Below are 20779 nucleotides of genomic sequence, written 5' to 3'. Positions count from 1 at the left end.
TTTCCTGAGAACACAGGGACTTCAGATCCCTTTAGGTCAGCTGTCTCATGCCAGATGAAAGAACCTTAAAATGAGCCAAGCAGAGGGCATTGCAACTTGAAGTGCTTGCAGCCCTAGGCTAATGGGATATAATAGGATACCCCCAACCCTAGTGACATTGCATGGATGGGGCCAAAAGTCCAGAAGCTGCTACTGATAATTTGGTGACATAGAGGCACTTTAAATACAGCAGATTGCAATTTTTTGTTTGATGGTCCCTTTATAATTATCTGAAAATGCCCTCAGAATGTGTCTTAAACCTTACGGAGATCTTGGTAAATATGTAGATGAACAAGTACAGGATGGCAAGATATATCTGGATCCTCTTTCCTCCAAAACGTTTCCGCAGGTATTCAGGCATGGTGGTCACCTGTAGAGAACAGAAGAATGTCACTGTGCTTCCTCAGATAATGGACAGACCGAGTACATGATGCCTTTTGTCTTACCCCAGCGGTAAGGTAGATCGGGAGAAATAACCAGGCCAGGACCAGCACACAGAACAGGCCCTGCAAAAAAAAAAAAAAAATTAGATCACAGACATTGACAAAAACATTCACCTCCTCAAACAAGAAGACCCCTCCTTCCAACATATTTTTTGTAGTTATATATACCCTCCCACTGTAATCAGCAATCAATTTCATTTATAACATGTATTTGTCACACTGGGGTTGATTTACTAAAACTGGAGAGTGCAAAATCTGGTGCAGCTGTGCATGATAGCCATTCAGCTTCTAACTTCAGCTTGTTCAATTAACTACTTACCTATTGGGCACTTATACCCTCTTCCTGCCCAGGCCAATCTTCAGCTTTCAGTGCTGTCGCACTTTAAATGACAATTGCACGGTCATGAAACACTGTACCCAGACTACATTTTTATCATTTTTTTTACACAAATAGAGATTTCTTTTGGTGGTATTTAATCACCTCTGGGTTTTTTTTTTTGCTAAATAAACAAATAAAGCCCAAAAACTTTGAAGTGAAAACCTTTTTCATAGTTTGTTATTAAATTTTGTGCACCGCTGAGGTGGCACTGATGGGCACCAATAAGCGGCACTGTTGGGCATTGATTGGCATTGGTAGGCTGCACTGATGGGCATTGTTGAGGCAGCACTGGTGGGCACTGATGTGGCTGCAATGATAGGCGGAACTGATAGGCGGCATTGATAGGTGGCACTGATGGGCACTGATAGGCGGCACTGATAGGTGACACTGATGAGGTGGCACTGATGGGCACTGAGTGGCATCACTGATAGGCACTGATTAGCTGGCAGCACTGGTGGGCACTGATTGGCAGCACTGATGGGCACTGTTGGGACTGCACTGATAATCAGGACACTGATAATCCGTGATTATCAGGGTACATGTCCCTTTTACACAAGCCGGTTATCGACTCTCTTTTTCTCTCCTCATGCTGTCAGCATGAGGAAAGGAGGGCTGATAACCAGCTTCTGTTTACCTGATCAGCTGTGATTGGACACAGCTTAGTAAATTGATTGATTTACTAAAAATACAGAGTGCAAAAGCCGGTGCAGCTCTGCATAGAAACCAATCAGCTTCCAGTTTTTTGTCAAAGCTTAACCACTTGCCGACCGCACTATAGCCGCCATTCGGCTATAGTGCGATCAGCAAGTGGTTAAGCTTTGACAAAAAACTGGAAGCTGATTGGGTTCTATGCAGAGCTGCACCCGCTTTTGCACCCTATATTTTTAGTAAATCAACCAATTTACTAAGCTGTACAGCATGTGTTACTTGGCAGAAAGGTCTTTATTTTCATCCATAACAGTTATTTTCAACTCCCATATGCTGTCTTGGCTGCAGCTATCATGACAAATATAACATAATGCTAAATAAGTATCGAATAAATACACATACAAACGTGCTTGAATAGTAAATACTGTCCAACATGAAAGTGCCTCAATATATATATAAAAAAAAAAGTGTCCGGTGCTCCAAACACTTATAGCATTGTGCACTATCTCTTCTGTTCTCTTGTGCAAAATCCTCTTCCAGGGATTAATAAAAACACCACCCGTGATCCTCCACCTTCACATCAGAGAACTCACTGAAATTCCATGACCCCTTCTTTACCAATAGGCTTTCCCTGAACCTGCGGCTGTTATGCCGCGTACACACGAGCAGACTTTGCGGCAGACTTGGTCCGGCGTACCGGATTTCGTCGGACAATTCGATCGTGTGAGGGCTCCAGCGAACTTTGTTTTCTTAAAAGTTGGACAGACTTAGATTTGAAACATGTTTTAAATCTATCCGATGGACTCGAGTCCGGTCGAAAAGTCCGCTCGTCTGTATGCTAGTCCGACGGACAAAAAGCCACGCTAGGGCAGGTATTGGCTACTGGCTATCAACTTCCTTATTTAAGTCCGGTGTACGTCATCACGTATGAATTCGATGGACTTTGGTGGATTGTGTGTAGGCAAGTCCGTTCATTCAGAAAGTCCGTCGCAAAGTCCATCGAAAAGTCCGCCGGGCAAAGTCTGCTGTAAAGTCCGCTCGTGTGTACACGGCATAAGAATACTTGGCTGTTAAGCCAACAATTTTCAACCAGCTCCTTCAACAACATTTTTTTTTTTTTGGTGAGCCGGGTGGTATCGACAGGACCAACCACGGCTTGAATTTCAGCCAATTCAGCAAGAATCAGCCACAATTCAAGCAGTTTATGGCAGCCCTAAAGCAGAACTAAACTCTCTCAATCAACATGAACTATTTTTAATCCTTATGCTGCTAACATTAGTAAATAGACAGGAGGGTATAGTTTATGTTCTTGTTCTAAACTTTTTTTTTTTCTTTTCTTCAGTTGCTTCCTGGTTTCTGGCCTAGGCCAAAATGATGTCACGCTGGTGTGGTTGCATGTGGTCTGCGGTTGTGAGGCCAGTTGGATGTACTGCCAAATTCTCTAAAACGCCTTTGGAGACGACTTATGGTAGAGAAATGAACATTCAATTCAAGGTCAACAGCTCTGGTGGACATTCCTGCAGTCAGCATGCCAATTGCACGCTCCCTCAAAACTTGCAACATCTCTGGCATTGTGCTGTGTGATAAAACTGCACATTTTAGAGTGGCCTTTTATTGTGGCCAGCCTAAGGCACACCTGTGCAATAATCATGCTGTCTAATCAGCATCTTGATATGCCACCCCTGTGAGGTGGATGGATTATCTCAGCAAAGGAGAAGTGCTCACTAACACAGATTTAGACAGATTTGTGAACAATATTTGAGGGAAATAGGCCTTTTGAGTACATAGAAAAAGTTGTAGATCTTTGAGTTCAGCTCATGATAAATAGGGGCAAACACAAAAGTGTTGCTTTTATAATTTTGCTCAGTGTAGATTTCCCCATACAACCAATCTGCTATTTACTTAGAGTGAAGACAAAGATAAAGGAATAATGTGAAGCACATTGCAAACATCTTTATGTTGTAATGCTGGATTGTTGCCATCCTATCCTTGCTTGGCACACTTGACCAGCTGAGTAGGGACAATGACAATGGTCCTGGCATAGGGAAGGGCAGTGAGCGCACTCTACTTACATTCCATTCATAGGCAGTCACAGCTATCCCTGAGGCCGCCCCAGATCCTGCCAAGCCGATGAAGTGACCACTGCCCACATTGCTGGAAAACAAAGAGGCTCCGACCTACAGACAGACACAGCACAGGATTGGATGAAAGTGATTAAAGGAATCGCTAACATTAAAACCAATTTTAGGGTCATTTTACAGCTGCTGTGCTCAACCTACTAATTGAGAAACCTTGATCTAGCTACTCTTGGTAATGCCTTGAATTGACATTGCAGTCTGCAACTCAGACCTAGCAGCCATGCTTATTTTTTTTTAAATGGACTTTTCATTAACTTTACAAGTCACACATTACTAAGCATGTATGCAGTTAGTATATCTGATTTTAGGTCCACTTAAAGTCAATACGTGGTAAGTAATGTGTAAGTTTAATAATAGGTATTTACTACCCCTCACAGAGGTCACGGTGCTTCTCATTACAATGCCTTTTTTCTGCTTTCCTCTCCAGAAGGACACAACCATGTTTGTTCAGGCATCATTCAGGGTCACCATGTACTTCCTGAACTGAGATGCCAACTCATAGATGACACACGTATGGAAATCTTGTGGCCTGTGCAATTCTTGATTAGCCCGTGTTGCAGCCTTTCACCTTTTGAATTGCTAAAACATCACAATGTTGCAGCCTGATTACTGAGGAAGAGGAGACTGAGATATGGCTTCCTTCATCTAAAGCACACCGATTACATAATCTCATCCTACATCAAATGACTGGACTGGAGCTCTATGATAACTTTTTAGGATACTGCTAAAGTTTAGATATGGCTTTTTTTTGCATAGTTACATCAGACCGGCTTGGATCAAAGTAAGTATGCATGTGCCTCTGGAAATCACTGTAGTAGGAACTTGTTCTACACTGTGATTGCTACTATTTTCTTGGCCCAATGCCCAGCAGCTGGCCTGCTGCATAGCAAACACACAGGCACTATTAAGGAAATACTTTGCATTTTTCTGAATTAATTCTCTGACTGGACAAGGTGGAGAGGCTGGCATTGACGTCATGATCTCCACTTCGTCCATTCAGAAAAAGCCTTGGATTCATGGCACAAGAATCATATAATAGCGGCAGTCCATGATTTCCAGATTCCAGAGGGACTGGCCAGGTATGGCACATGTATACCTACATTGGTCCAAGTTGGATCAATGTAACTGCAAAAATACCATGCCTAAATGTCAGCTTTAATACTCCTTTTTCTTACTTTCAATATATGTATTACTTTTTATCAAAATGAAGTATATAACCTCAAAACAACAGCAATACATCAAAGGTGCATAAACATAACAAGAGAGGGAAACATTATCCCCAGGTACATGGTCCATACCAACAGATTACATGTGATGTAAAAAAACTGTAATCTGAGCCAATGACTATGGAACAATACACAATGTACACAGCTTGTATTGGATGGGATATAAGGATGGTGAACAGTCAGCTCAGAGCTTCCAACCAAGGACCATAGAAGGTACCAACCACAACCCTGAGTATCGAATTTGGTCAGGATCCTGCCTACCCGTGATAAAGCCAACCTTTATGTATGTACTGTATGTACAAATTAATACATGAGGAAATACGGTTCGCTAATATTTTAGTCATAAGTTTTAAGTCATTATTGATTAGCGAGATCGGTCCGTAATTACTAAATTCCCCAGGGACCTTCAAGGGTTTAGGAATTACTGTAAAAAACACGGAGTTCAGAGTGGAAGCCAAATTACCCCCAGTTTGTAGAGAGTTAAAAAAGTGGGCCAAGTACGGAAAGAGAGAGGCAGCAAATTTCTTATAGTAAAAGGCAGAAAACCCATCTGGCCCAGGAGCCAAACCCCCCTTTGACCGCTTAATCGCCTCAAGCACTTCCTTGGTAGAGATCGGAGCTTTTAGTCAGTTCTGGTGGGCCCTCTTCAGGTTAGGGATAGGTAAGCCCTCCAAGAAGGCTTCCACTTTTTTCCAATCAACTGAGGCGCCCAACTGATAGAGCTGAGAATAAAAAGTATGGAATTCTTCCATAATCCTTTGTGGATTTTGCGCCAAACCTCCAGAAGCATGTATGCTTGGCAACGCGAAGGTTCGAGCCTTTGGAGTCAACTTAGAAGCTAACATCGGGCTGATTCTATCTCGCTGATATTAAAAGCAAGCACTACTCCACCACAAATTTTCTCAGCAATAGTGGTAAAGGCTACATTAAGAGCCAGTTTGGTTGACTCAATTCTGGCAAGCATCTCAGAATTAGGTTTTTTTGTTTATGGGCTCTACATAAAGATTGTAGTTCTGTATCCAATCTCTCCGGGTCCACCCAATGCTCCCTTAAGTTGAGTGGATATTTTAATGTGCTTTCCTCTAATGGTGGCTTTATGGGCAGCCCACAAAGTGGCGGGGAAAACATAATCCAAATCATTCAACTGGAAATATTCCCATATAGCCCTTTCAAATTCTATGCACTGCACAGGATAACTAAGGAGCAATTCATTTAATCGGCAATGAAAAGGCCCTTCAGGTCCTCCTGAACTAGAGAGCACCAGACAGACCAAGGAGTGATCAGGCCAGGCAACTTCTCTAATATGAGTCTTTTGGACCAAAGATACACTATTACTCTTTTTTTTCTTATACTTAATAGCTGTAGAAGTCATGCGCTTGATGGGGAACTACTCCTTGCAAGCAAAAGTCCAGGCTGGGTTGGCTGGGTCAAAGCAGAAACAGCTATTGGTCATCAAGCCTAGCAAACACTTGAGCATCTTCCTAGCCCCAAAGTGAGCAACCATTTGGAATTACGTACATGTGGACTATAGATCTGCTTGACTTGGGCTTACTGTGATAAAGCAGTGATTGTATCATTTTGATTTGGACACTTCATCTGCTGCAGTAAAGCATTGTGGTTCAGTAACTAGTCTAATGAAGTGTACATCTTCATTAATCCTCAGATGAGCCAATCTTAAAGTATCTATCACTAAGGGATATTTAAAGAACAAGACGCTAAATTCTGATACTTACAGGCCACCACACCATGTTCCTTCCTGCGAGAAAATAGCCCTTTACTGTGCTCCTTTTTGTGCGCCACATAGACTGTCAGAAAGAAAATCAGTGTTAAAGTGTATCTGTGGTCAAACTGTAAAATCATGTATTTATTTTAACATTGTATTTTAATAATTGCAGCCTACTTCTATTAATCTGAAGTTTGTAAACTTACTTTATGAAGTTCCCCACACATTTACTTCCTAGAATTCTGTGACACCTAATCACTATGCACTGTGAAAAGGCACTGCTGTGTCACACATTTCACAGAGTCTGCCTTCTAAACTACAGAGGTTTTGAGAGGAGGAGTTTTAGGAGGCGGAGTCAGTAAAGGAATCACTGCTTGCGGGAAGCAAGATACCATGGGATATGTAGTCCTTAGACATTGAAAGTAAACAGCAGAGAAGAAGCTTCAAAGCATTGTAGGAAATTCAGGAAGTTGTGGAAGGAGATGTCCAGGACACAGGCAGCACTCACAATAAGAAAGGACATTTTTAAAGTAAGCTTCTATTAGATTGTGAGAAATAGTTATTGTTTTATTGCTATTACACTGCTGCTGTGATAAAGTTAAAGTCTATGCTGTGAGCATACACATTTTTTTTAGAACTCCAGGCAAACACAATTACACAATTTAAATACATATTTACTGTATGTGGCATTTTTTATCTACCAAAGGATTTGTAACTTTGTTCAGCACCCTTTTCAAGTCCCGGATCTTTATAAGTACTACACTGTCTTTCAGCAATACAGCCCAGTCTTAGACCCTCTTCAGCCTGCGATTGGACAATGAAAGAGAAGCAATACACAGAACAAGTCATCATTTTGCTCTTTACTCCTGTAAGCATTTTCCCCCTAGGCATTGGAGCCCCGATTGGCCATAATGCCCCAGAGCTCACAAGAATTGGGTTTCATAACGCTTGGCGCTTTCCAAGCCAGGAGAAGAGCAGTGCGGGATCGGTGAGTTGCTGAGCATTTAGTAAAAAGCATCAGGGATAGGGCACTATTATTTTTTTTTTTTTTTATGTCAAAACTGGAATTGGTATTTAAAACAAACCTGTTCAAAGAAAACACTAAAGCCTCGTACACACAATGAGAATAGCAGACAAATGAACGTCTAGTTTTTTTTTGCATGCTAGTCTCATATCGAAAACGAATAGCTTAGTAAAGTTACAAAAATTTTGTTAGACAGAATACATCTTAGGAAGTGATGTAATGCAAGGCTCGACAAACCCCAGGTGCCAGGTTGACATTGTGACCAGAAATTTCGACTTGGCGCCTGGGCTGCCTCCCAAATGCTCCCAACACCCTGCGCTTAGCCCCCGCTATGTATCCCAGGCTCCGCTTGCCCATCTGTGGACCCGGGATCAGCACAGTAGGTGCCGCTGGGTAGAGGGGGTGGGGGGGGGAGGAGAGCGTACATACATCCGTTCTCCCCCCCCTTTTAGTTGAGCCAGAAGTGACATGCAATGTCAGTTCCTGGTCCCCGTTGACAGATTTCTCTGCCATCAAGGCCAGGAAAGAATGTAATGCAGTACAATGTGCATTGCATTACATTCAGTGGAGCACAGAGGAGACATGCAGAGTCTTTTATGTAATCTTCAGGCCTACAATGATTTTTTAAATGTGTGCAAAAAATACAAAAACACCTCTGGCAGCGAAAGGGTTAAAGGAGAAGTTCACCTTCGGGAACATGTTACATGTCCCCCCCCCCCGCAAGATTTATTAGTTTAAAAAAAACTGGCTCCTTGTTTTCAGATGGCTCCTTGATTCAAAGCAAATTTGTGAAGCCCTGATGTAATGTATTGTATTGTTTTGTAATGTATCCTTTCCAGAGGCGTAACTAGAACCTTCAGGGCCCTGTGCAAGAAACTATGAAGATGCCCATGCATGAGTTGTGCAGCACTTTGTGAATGGTCCCGCAGTCCTCAGGGACCTGTGACATGTTCCAGAAGACAAAACTAGGTACCCCCCCCCCGACCAAAAAAAATGCTCCAGAGGAATAGGGGGAGGAGGACTTAAAGCGGAACTTCCCCTTTTGGGTGAAATTCTCTTTTAGGGACATTTAAAAAACATATCCAATGCACTCACAAAAAATGCACTTTGTTTCAAGCCCATCAATAATTTTTCACCAGACCCGAGTCTCCTGAGATCCCTTCTGTGCACCGGATGGATGGTCTGTTGGTATGGCTTTCTTTACACTCCCCGAAGCTGGTAACAGACAGGCGGGAGATGACACAGGGAAGAGTGAAGGGGCCGCTCTCCAGACTGAGAGTTCGGCTGTAGCACAGAGTGAGCAACCGGCTATGGTAAAAAGCCGGCGCTGCTCCATACAAACGGGGGATAGCTAGAGGAGGACTGGGGCTGTCAGCTAGCACTGATTGCCTGATATTCTCCAAACAAGCAGGACGGTGGTAGCCCTGAGGAAGCATTTGGCTATTGATCAAAGCCTGTGCTACTCTGTAAAAGTGGTGGAACACCAGGGCCTTGTCACAAATGGGACCTTTGTGGCCTTGGTAGTTCCACCACTGATTCTTTAGCTTCCAAGCATGCGCTGTCTTGGTCACTCGATTTTTTTCATACAAATACAATACTAATTACACGAAAATCATTCATTCTGTTATCTTTCGAGAAAAATGCTTGTGCTTGTCCCTTCGGATATTTTAACGTGAAGTGTCATGATCGGCTCTAGAAAGCTGTGTACTAATGAATAGATTATTGGACGATCACTTGGAATGCATTTTTTCGGCTGATTTTCTCATTGTGTGTACTAGGCATTAGGCCTCTTGATAAACTCTCTCTCTCTTTTTTTTAATGCTTATAGACTAGTCATTAAATGGATTCAAAGGCTTCCAAACCATTTGAGTCTCTAATCTGGAACAAGTATGAAGACCAGAAATTCAATGGAGGCACAAGTTTCCTTTACTTTGGCCACCCTAATGTTTTCTTTGGTATGGGATTCACCTAGAGAAGTTATTTGATCACAGGATGAATGCAACTTCAACTTCACACAATAGTCTACATTCATTTGTAAAGTGGCAAAAGGCCAGAACTCTTTCCGCACCTGTATTGGGCCATACCAGCCACTCCCAACCTAGTAGCTGGGATTTAAGCCAAGAAATGTCCTTTAAAGTGTATCTAAACCCAAAAACAAAAAATGTAACATATTGCAGCTTACCAGTCATTAGATGGTAATCGATTAGATTTTATTATTAATCAGTTTTCCTTCATATTTAAGTCGAGGTTCACATTAATGCGGCTGTGGTTGATGCGTTTTTCAGGCACGTTTTGTGTGCATTTTGCATTTTTAAACCTGCGTTTATGATGCATTTTGCACGTTTTTTTTTCTCTCCTTAAACACACGGTATACAGCTGGTTGCAAAGGAGCCGGCCGGGAAGCCAGCCGCCACGCCCTTAACTGATGAGCCATCAGCTGTCAGCGAGGTTCCCCACTGACAGCTGAATGTAAAAAAATGAATTGCCAGCAAAAAAATTTGGGAGAAAAAACTGCGTCCCCCCCAAATCCATACCAGGCCCTTCGGTGTTTCTCAGGCTTACAGTTTCCGCTGGCTCACCTGAGAAACAATCTGACGGTATGGCCTTAAAGGACTGGAGCGACGTCATGACTTCCAGTCCAGGGTGGAAGTAAACAATGTTTTTCTTTTTAAAGCAAAAGAGCAAAAAAACTTTTTTTTTGATCTTTTGCTTTTAAAGGTAATGAAGAGATTTGGGTTCTTTTTGATTCCATATCTCTCCATAAAGAGGATCTGTCATCCTTATTTCTATCACAAAGGATGTTTACATGCCTTGTAATAGGAATAAAAGTGATCCAAAGAAACAAAAAATATTAACCACTTCCATACAGGGCATTTTCACCCTCTTCCTGCCCAAGCCAATTTTCAGCTTTCAGCGCTGTCACATTTTGAATAACAATTGCACGGTCATACAACATTGTACCAAAATTAAAATTTTATCATTTTTTTCACCACTAATAGAGCTTTCTTTTGGTGGTATTTGATCACCCCTGCGGTTTTTATTTATTGCGCTATAAACAAAACAAGAGTGACAAGTTTGAAAAAAACACAATATTTACTTTTTGCTATAATAAATATCCAAATTAAAAAAAAAAACAAAAAACTTTAGGTCGATACGTATTCTTCTACATATTTTTGGTAAAAAATATCGCAATAAGCATATATTTATTGGTTTGCGCAAAAGTTATAGCGTCTACAAAATAAGGGGATAGATTTATAGCATTTTTATTTATTTTTTTTTTTTCACTAGTAATGGCGGCGATCTGCGATTTTTATCGTGACTGCGATGTTGCAGCGGACACATCGGACAATTTTGACACATTTTTGGGACCATTCACATTTATACAGCGATCCGTGCTATAAAAATGCATTGATTACTGTATAAATGTGACTGGCAATGAAGGGGTAAACCAGGAGGGGGCGCTGTAGGTGTTATGTTCCTAGGGAGTGATTCTAACTGTGGGGGGAGGGGACTCACAAGGGGAGGAGACCTATTGGTGTACAAGGAACACACCATCGGTCTCCTCCCATCTGACAGGACGTGGATCTGTGTCCTGCTCGGTTACCGGGCAATCGCGTGCGCCAGGCAGACATCGTGGCCGCCAGGCACGTGCATCGGGACCCGAGTGACGCGCCCCCTGGGGGGCCTGGAAGGCCGTGTCATCGTATGACGGCGGCCCAGGATAACAGTTACACCGTCCCGCCATCACATGACGGTGGGCGGGCAGCAAGTGGTTAACCACTTCAGCCCCGGAAGGATTTACCCCCTTCCTGACCAGAGCACTTTTTACAATTTGGCACTGCGTTGCTTTAACTGCTAATTGCGCGGTCATGCAATGCTGTACCCAAACGAAATTTGCGTCCCTTTCTTCCCACAAATAGAGCTTTCTTTTGATGGTATTTGATCACCTCTGCTGTTTTTATTTTTTGCGCTATAAATGGAAAAAGACCGAAAATTTTGAAAAAAAATGATATTTTCTACTTTTTGTTATAAAAAAAATCCAATAAACTCAATTTTAGTCATACATTTAGGCCAAAATATATTCGGCCACAAGTCTTTGGTAAAAAAAATGTCAATAAGCGTTATTTATTGGTTTGCGCAAAAGTTATAGCGTCTACAAACTAGGGTACATTTTCTGGAATTTACACAGCTTTTAGTTTATGACGGCCTATGTCATTTCTTGAGGTGCTAAAATGGCAGGGCAGTACAAAACCCCCCCAAATGACCCCATTTTGGAAAGTAGACACCCCAAGGAAATTGCTGAGAGGCATGTTGAGCCCATTGAATATTAATTTTTTTGTCCCAAGTGATTGAATAACCAAAAAAAAAAAAAAAAAATTACAAAAAGTTGTCACTAAATGATATATTGCTCACACAGGCCATGGGCATATGTGGAATTGCACCCCAAAATACATTCAGCTGCTTCTCCTGAGTACGGGGATACCACATGTGTGGGACTTTTTGGGAGCCTAGCCACATACGGGGCCCCGAAAACCAATCACCGCCTTCAGGATTTCTAAGGGCGTAAATTTTTGATTTCACTTCTCACTACCTATCACAGTTTTGAAGGCCATAAAATGCCCAGATGGCACAAAACCCCCCCAAATGACTCAATTTTGGAAAGTAGACACCCCAAGCTATTTGCTGAGAGGCATGTTGAGTCCATGGAATATTTTATATTTTGACACAAGTTGCAGGAAAGTGACAATTTTTTTTTTTTTTTGCACAAAGTTGTCACTAAATGATATATTGCTCACACAGGCCATGGGCATATGTGGAATTGCACCCCAAAATACATTTAGCTGCTTCTCCTGAGTATGGGGATACTACATGTGTGGGACTTTTTGGGAGCCTAGCCGCGTACGGGGCCTCGAAAACCAATCACCGCCTTCAGGATTTCTAAGGGTGTAAATTTTTCATTTCACTCTTCACTGCTTATCACAGTTTCGGAGGCCATGGAATGCCCAGGTGGCACAAAACCCCCCCAAATGGCCCCATTTTGGAAAGTAGACACCCCAAGCTATTTGCTGAGAGGCATGGTGAATATTTTGCAGCTCTCATTTGTTTTTGAAAATGAAGAAAGACAAGAAAAAACATTTTTTTTCCAATTTTCAAAACTTTGTGACAAAAAGTGAGGTCTGCAAAATACTCACTATACCTCTCAGCAAATAGCTTGGGGTGTCTACTTTCCAAAATGGGGTCATTTGGGGGGGTTTTGTGCTACCTGGGCATTCCATGGCCTCCGAAACTGTGATAGGCAGTGAAGAGTGAAATCAAAAATTTACGCCCTTAGAAAGCCTGAAGGCAGTGCTTGGGTTTCGGGGTCCCGTACGCGCCTAGGCTCCCAAAAAAGTCTCACACATGTGGTATCCCCGTACTCAGGAGAAGCAACAGAATGTATTTTGGGGTGTAATTTCACATATTCCCATGGCATGTTTGAGCAATATATCATTTAGTGACAACTTTGTGCAAAAAAAAAAATAAAAAATTTGTCTCTTTCCCGCAACTTGTGTCACAATATAAAATATTCCATGGACTCGACATGCCTCTCAACAAATAGCTTGGGGTGTCTACTTTCCAAAATGGGGTCATTTGGAGGGGATTTTGAACTGTCCTGGCATTTTATGCACAACATTTAGAAGCTTATGTCACACATCACCCACTCTTCTAACCACTTGAAGACAAAGCCCTTTCTGACACTTTTTGTTTACATGAAAAAATTATTTTTTTTTGCAAGAAAATTACTTTGAACCCCCAAACATTATATATTTTTTTAAAGCAAATGCCATACAGATTAAAATGGTGGGTGTTTCATTTTTTTTTCACACAGTATTTGCGCAGCGATTTTTCAAACGCATTTTTTGGGGAAAAAACACACTTTTTTAAATTTTAATGCACTAAAACACACTATATTGCCCAAATGTTTGATGAAATAAAAAAAATGATCTTAGGCCGAGTACATGGATACCAAACATGACATACTTTACAATTGCGCACAAACGTGCAGTGGCAACAAAATAAATACATTTTTAAAAGCTTTTAAAAGCCTTTACAGGTTACCACTTTAGATTTACAGAGAAGGTCTACTGCCAAAATTACTGCCCTCGATCTGACCTTCGCAGTGATACCTCACATGCATGGTGCAATTGCTGTTTACATTTGACGCCAGACCGACGCTTGCGTTCGCCTTAGCGCGAGAGCAGGGGGCGACAGGGGTGCTTTTTTTTTTTTTTTTTTTTTGATTTATTTTTTTTTTGCTTTTTTATCTTATTTTTAAACTGTTCCTTTCATTTTTTTAAATCATTTTTATTGTTATCTCAGGGAATGTAAATATCCCCTATAATAGCAATAGGTAATGACAGATACTCTCTTTTGAAAAAATTGGGGTCTATTAGACCCTAGATCTCTCCTCTGCCCTCAAAGCATCTGACGACACCAAGATCGGTGTGATAAAATGCTTTCCCAATTTCCCAATGGCGCTGTTTACATCTGGCGAAATCTAAATCATGAAATGCTCGTAGCTTCTGGTTTCTTAGGCCATAGAGATGTTTGGAGCCACTCTGGTCTCTGATCAGCTCTATGGTCAGCTGGCTGAATAACCAGCCGCATTCTCAGGTTCCCTGTTGAGACAGGAGAGCCAGAGAAAAACACGGAAGACGGTAGGGGGGGGGCATTCCCTCCCACTGCTTGTAAAAGCAGTCTAGAGGCTAATTAGCCGCTAGGATTGCTTTTACATGAAAGCCAACCGCTGGCTGAAAAGAATGATACCAAGATGATACCTACACCTGCAGGCATCATTCTGGTATAACCACTCAAAGTCGTGAATGGCGTACCTGAAGACAAAAAAATGGTTAACAATAAAACACAGTAAACGGTAAAGTATAAAAAATTGCATACCTGAAAAACAAACATGATAAAACATAATAACAATAAAACATTGCAGAATAGAATACAGTAAAAAAGAGCAGAACAATAGAGAGAGAATAGAGAGAGAGAGAGAACAATAAAACGACAACTATTTTTTAAAATTTTATATATTATTTATTTATTTATTTTTTTACACTTTTTTTTGTAACTAACTTTTATAACTGTAACCGGTTCCAGGTTCAGGTCTCTCAAAATGCGATGGCATCTTGGGAGACCCTGTGAAAGTGTGCCTAGTCTGTGCAATGCTGTACCCTACGCTAATACTCAACTAGTGAATGGTAGCGTTCAAAACATTCACCAATGCAAAGACCAGGATTATCAGGACAGGAGGGACAATAATAGCGGGTGTCACGCCTATATCCGCGCTTGCTGCAGACACAACATCTTTTTTGGGGGGGGTTCGTTGGGTAGGGGTACTCGGGAGGACATATAGAAAATGCCTCTCATGCAGCCGACTGCATTTGGTTGGGGATGTGAATGGGGGAATTACGGGCGCTGCAGAAGTGGTGGGTTCCCAATTAGGATTGGCGAATGCAGCAGGAAGGGCACTATGGGCACGACGGGCCTGTTTGTCTTCTTCTTGGTGGCAGCGGGACACTACTTGTGCTTGCCACCTCACCAGCTTGAACTGCACTTATGGGACTCGCCACGTCACCAAGTGTTACTGCAGTGCTGGTTCGACTATGACCGGGGTGTACTAGGCCGCTGGTGCTTGCCAGTTCACCAAAAAAACTGTTAGCGATCGCAGGGGTCAGGCCTGACTCTGTGAACGCTGCAGTTATGTGTTTAGTGTTTTGTAAGTGTCAGAGATCGATCGATACTGCACTTGGGTGGGCTGGGTCGGGCGGAGGGGCAAAACGCAGGTGCTAGCAGGTATCTGGGCTGATTCCGCTAACACTGCGTTTTTGGGAACCCTAAACTGCTGGGGACGCTAGTATAGATCTGATCGGATCAGATATTGATCCGTTCAGATACTATGCCACTAAGGGAGGTGTACGGTGCGTGCGTGGGTGTTAGCGCTACTGGCGCTAACCTGACGCTGCCCAGGGCTGGTGCTTGCCAGTTCACCAAAACGCTACCAAAAAAACTGTTAGCGATCGCAGGGATCAGGCCTGACTCTGCGAACGCTGCAGTTATGCGTTTAGTGTTTTGTAAGTGTCAGTGATCGATCGATACTGCACTTGGGTGGGCTGGGCTGGGCGGAGGGGCAAAACGCAGGTGCTGCAGGTATCTGGGCTGATCCCGCTAACACTGCGTTTTTGGGAACCCTAAACTGCTGGGGACGCTAGTATAGATCTGATCGGATCAGATATTGATCCGTTCAGATACTATACCACTAAGGGAGGCGTATGCTGCGTGCGTGGGTGTTAGCGGTACTGGCGCTAATCTGACGCTGCCTGGGGCGACGCATATCACCGCCGGGCGATCGGGGGGCTAAACCTTTATTCGGTAATAAACGGCGGGTGCCCTGACACTATAAAAAATAAACGAACCAACCAGCGTCACCCGTAACAGTTATACGGTGATCAGTGGTGAAAGGGTTAACTAGGGGGCAATCAAGGGGTTAAAACATTTATTAGGTAGTATATGGGGGTCCCCGACGCTATAAAACGCTGACGGTGAACCTAAATATTTACCTCCCTAACTAGTGTCACCAGCGACACTAATACAGCGATCAGGAAAATGATTGCTTAGTGACACTGGCGACGGGGGGTGATCAAGGGGTTAAAACTTTATTAGGGGGGGTTAGTGGGGTACCCTAGACCTAAAGGGGGCTAACCCTAACTGCCCTAACACACTAACTGTCACAAACTGACACCATGCAGTAATCAGAAAAAAAAAAAAACTGCTTGGTGTCAGTGTGACGGGGGGGGGGGGGGAGGGGTGATTGGGGGGTGATCGGGGGGGGTAATCGGGGGGATCGGGGGTGTTTTGTGTGCCTGGCATGTTCTACTGTGTGTGTGTTTTCACTCACATTACAGTCTTCTCTCCTCGCCGCCGGGATGGAAACTGCCGAGCCGAGGAGAGATGACATCATTTCCTTTGCTGCTGTTTACCATACAGCAGCATAGGAATGATTTCATTGGCCGGCGGCGATCGCGAGGGGGGGCCACGAATGGATGGCCTCCCCCTCACCTCCGATCGCCGCTGGACAAAAGCCGACCGCCTCGGGCACCGGGGTGGGTCCGATTGGACCCCCCGCCCGCAGAAGGCAGATCACGTACGGGTACGTGATTCTGCCTGCCCGTGCCATTCTGCCGACGTATATCGTCGTGAGGCGGTCGGCAAGTGGTTAAACAACGGTGTAAAAATAAAAAATAAAATAAATAAGAATAAAAAGAATTTTAAGCGCCCCCATCACTCCGCAGAAGCGAATGCACACATAAGTCGGCCACACATGTAAATGATGTTTGCACCACACATGTGAGGTATCACTGCGATCATTAAAGGGAAAGCAATAATTCGAACACTATACCTCTTCTTTAACTCTAAACAGGTAACCTGTAAAGGCATGTAAAGTGTCGCCAATGGAAATTTTTAAGTACCAAGGTTTGTTGCCATTCCACGAGCTTGCACAATTTTAAAGCGTGACATGTTAGGTAACTATTTACTCGGCATAACATCATCTTTCATACTATACAAAAAATTGGGGTATAGATATATATAGATATATATATTTATGGCCGGAGCCCTATAACCGGGAGAGATGTCAACCACATAAACACGCCACAAGATTAACGACATAAAGTAGACCTGAAGTGTGCCTTGGTCGGCTGGACGGTATGCCTAAAAGGGGGCATACCCAAGATAAGTAATAAATGATTGTGGAAGAAATGTGCTGAGAAGTGCCCTGAAAAGGGGAATGGGAGGGATGGTATCACGAACCGGAACCGACAAGGACCATAGGTGAGTGGTGTGCTTTAAATACCCCCCTGGGTTCCTTTCATAATTTCAGGCCACCATACTGGCCTTCTTTTATATATGATGTTTGGGGGTTATAATGATTTAAACTTGTAAACAAAAAGTGCAAGAAAAGGCTTGGTCTTCAAGTAGTTGCATTACCCACATTAAGGTAAAGAATTCCCCAATACTACTTGTTTCCCCCCATCCTTACACAGTTACCTGGATCCTCTCATCAATCCAGCACTGTCCTGGCTGCAGTCCCTCTCTCTCCTCATCCTAGACTTACAACCATTTCTCCTGCTGCTGTCAACACCTCTGAGGAGTGAAATAGGGCGGGGCATTCCTGTGCTGCATTTGACCCGAAATAGGAAAATAATTTAAAACATAAGAGTTTCTCCTTTTGCTTTGTTAATAGTCCCATTTATAGATGTATGTGACACCCATATTACAATTTTCTTTATAGTCCCTGGGGCCATTCAGTGCGGAGCAAAAGATAAAGTATGTTATACACTTCTATCATCCTTCTTTTGCAGAGTTCTTGTAGTATTCAGAGTATGAACCAACAGAAGTCATCCCAGATCAAATTCATATAGGAGTCCAAAACAGGGAAAACATAGACTTACTGCTTGTAAGGAATCAGATGGTGCAGAATTATGCCAGTAAAGTGGATGCAACAAACCCAGCAGAAAGTTTAAAAGAGAAGTATAGGGTTTAAAAAAAAATGTATACTCACCTAGGTGGATGCAGCAGCGATCTGATTCTGCATCTGTCCCTCGCTGCCTCTACACTGAGAACTGAGCGATCAAACACCGCTGATCGCTCAGTTCTCCCCTCTACTCTGAGCAAAGACTGGTGACTGTCAGTCACCTGCTCTCTGGTTTGCCCTTTCAGCACTCACTGGAGTGCTGGGCTGTGGAGGGCACAGGAGCAGCAGGCTCAGGCTCCCAGCGCCTCGCAGAGGCTGAGCCAGCTGCCGGTCCAGGCATCTGGGTGGATCCCAACTGTAAGGTCGGGATCAATTAAGGGCCTGGACCGGCTGAGTGACTTCAGCTGACAGCAGACTTTAGCTTGCTGTCGGATGAAGACAGGTCACAGGAGTGTAAAACGAAAAAGCACTCCTATGATCCATAGCAGAAATATGGCCAAAAGAGCTTTGGCCCTACTTCTCCTTGAAGAGTTCTCTGGCTTTTGCCTCCCTGAATCCATTTCAACACCTGCAAACATTACTGAGCCTTGAAAAGGTAGAGCATGTTTTGATCTGAAACGCGCTGGTTGATTTTTGAATCATTATGAATGTTTTGAACTTCTTTATGAATTTGGATTTGTGCTTCTTTTGCTGGCTCAATGAGTGACGTTCCTGGGGACTCATAGGATAGTAGCCCTGGCCAGTGAGCTCTTCAAATGACTTTCTTTTTCCCTTTACTACTTAATGAAGTCCCAGCACCTCATGGATGTATCCATTTAAAGTTTTGCAGTATGGCAGCTCTGAAGTGAGATAGTGATCCAGATGGTACACAAGGTGCATGCTAAGCAGGCACTGAGCCCTATCACATGCTGTGATCATCTAAAATAATAAATATACCAGATAAAGGAGACTTTTGTTACGACAGACAGACGATGGTGAAGCAATCCTTGTCCTATATATTTTTCATGTATTGTCATCAGGGCAGCCATCAGAAATTTTGAGGCCCCTTACACAGCTTTAGGCCTGTGTAAATAAGGGGATAAATAAAATCCAAATAAAATCTACAGGCAGCACAGGGGGCACAGTCAGCAGCACACATTACATTTTTGCGACTTACCCTCCATGCTGCACACTCGGATCTATCTGCATGCACCTGTTATTGCTGTATCCACGTGCACCATCGATGAGCTGGCCACTCCCCCTGCCCCTGTGCCGGCCAATCACATTGCAAGCAAACCCAGCAGCAGCCAGCAGGCTCTGCCTCAAGCAGAGAATGAATGAGAAGCGTGCGAGCGAGCGCTGGCCACGATCACCTGCTGCTGGGGATGTTGCCAGTCTGAAAGATGGCGTCGGCTGGTGCTCGGGTAGCGGGCTTGTTAAATTTCATTACTGTGTGCAGAATACTTAAAAAATGCTCCGCATAGGTGAAAGTGAAAGTAGGCGCGTAGGCTTGTCTTGTTTATGCTTCTCTGCAGCGACACGCAGATTAGCGGCGGAGTTGGTACCAGATGAATTTCATGTTCTGCTGTAGTGGGGAGCGGGCCCTGGCGGGCCCCTAGGGACACTTGGACCCCTTACATGAGTACTGCCTGTACCCCCCTGATGGCGGCCCTGATTGTCATTATGATAGTAGAGTCACTACAGAATAAAGCCGGCCATACACGGTTCGAATTTTGAAAGAATTTTCTTTCGAAAAGTGTATCTAAGAATTTTCTGACTAATTTCGCACCATTAGTTGGCTGCAGCAACGACCGATTTTCGTGCGGCAACCAAATTTGAGGAATCGGACATGTTGGAAATTTTTAGAAAAAGGATTTTCTAATCAATGATGGGAGAATCATGCGAGAAATGTAATAAGAAAAGAAAATTTACGGAGAGAAAAGAAGATTCCCGGCCACGAAAATCCTTTTCTGTAGCAACATGAGGTGAAATTGAAGGCTTGGTCGGCCGAATTTCAAAAATCAATGGTGACATCATCAGATCACGAAAAAACGAACTTTCTGATTTTGAAAAGAAAATTCGTTAGAAATTCGACAATGTATGGTTTGCTTAAGATCTGCAATCTGACTGGGGAACTCCCCTTTATGTAAATATCCCTTCTATACAGACACATCATGCAACAAAGAACTCCTATCCTGTACTTACCCATAGTCCAACTGCCATGACAAACACAAAGTAAAGGACTAGCACCACGATGTCCACCACCTCCAGAGATGCCTTTGCGGAGTTCTTATTGCTGGACATTTTCGTCTTTCTGCTTTTCCAAGGTGCAAGATAGGCCGACTCTGCAAGACATGTGAATGGAGACAGTTCATGATTGCTCTCAGCAGGTACAAGCTGATGGTGACAATTTAAAATAATATTATCTTTTGGTGAAGCAATACAAGGTGAAAGTAAGTCGATAGGTGTGACTGAGACGATTACATCATGAGCTTATTGCTGTTTATAAATGAAGCCAAGACAATGTTGTGAAAGTATGAAGAAAATGATTCACTGTGTTTTATGACAGCGGCTATGTAACGAGATATAAAGTTTACTGTTCAGTGGGGCCAAATATTCAAAGTACAGTAAAACCTTGGATTGCGAGCATAATTAGTTCCGGAA

General features: G+C 43.1%; 1 protein-coding gene across 1 annotated transcript in view; it reads right to left on the bottom strand.

The window, feature by feature from the left end:
* Positions 1-20779, bottom strand: part of SLC5A11 (solute carrier family 5 member 11) — a 55414-nt gene that overhangs the window by 22070 nt on the left and 12565 nt on the right. The window contains exons 2-6 of the mRNA XM_073636503.1: positions 20321-20460; positions 6607-6678; positions 3582-3686; positions 486-545; positions 305-409 (exon numbers count right to left, since the gene is read on the bottom strand). Coding sequence (XP_073492604.1) covers positions 305-409; positions 486-545; positions 3582-3686; positions 6607-6678; positions 20321-20460 — 482 coding nt within the window. The remainder of the gene's footprint in view (positions 1-304; positions 410-485; positions 546-3581; positions 3687-6606; positions 6679-20320; positions 20461-20779) is intronic.

Source organism: Aquarana catesbeiana, linkage group LG06 (assembly GCF_042186555.1).
Source record: "Aquarana catesbeiana isolate 2022-GZ linkage group LG06, ASM4218655v1, whole genome shotgun sequence".
Lineage (NCBI taxonomy): Eukaryota > Metazoa > Chordata > Amphibia > Anura > Ranidae > Aquarana > Aquarana catesbeiana.
The sequence above is the reverse complement of the archived record's forward strand: the minus strand, read 5'-3'. Positions and strand labels throughout refer to the sequence as shown.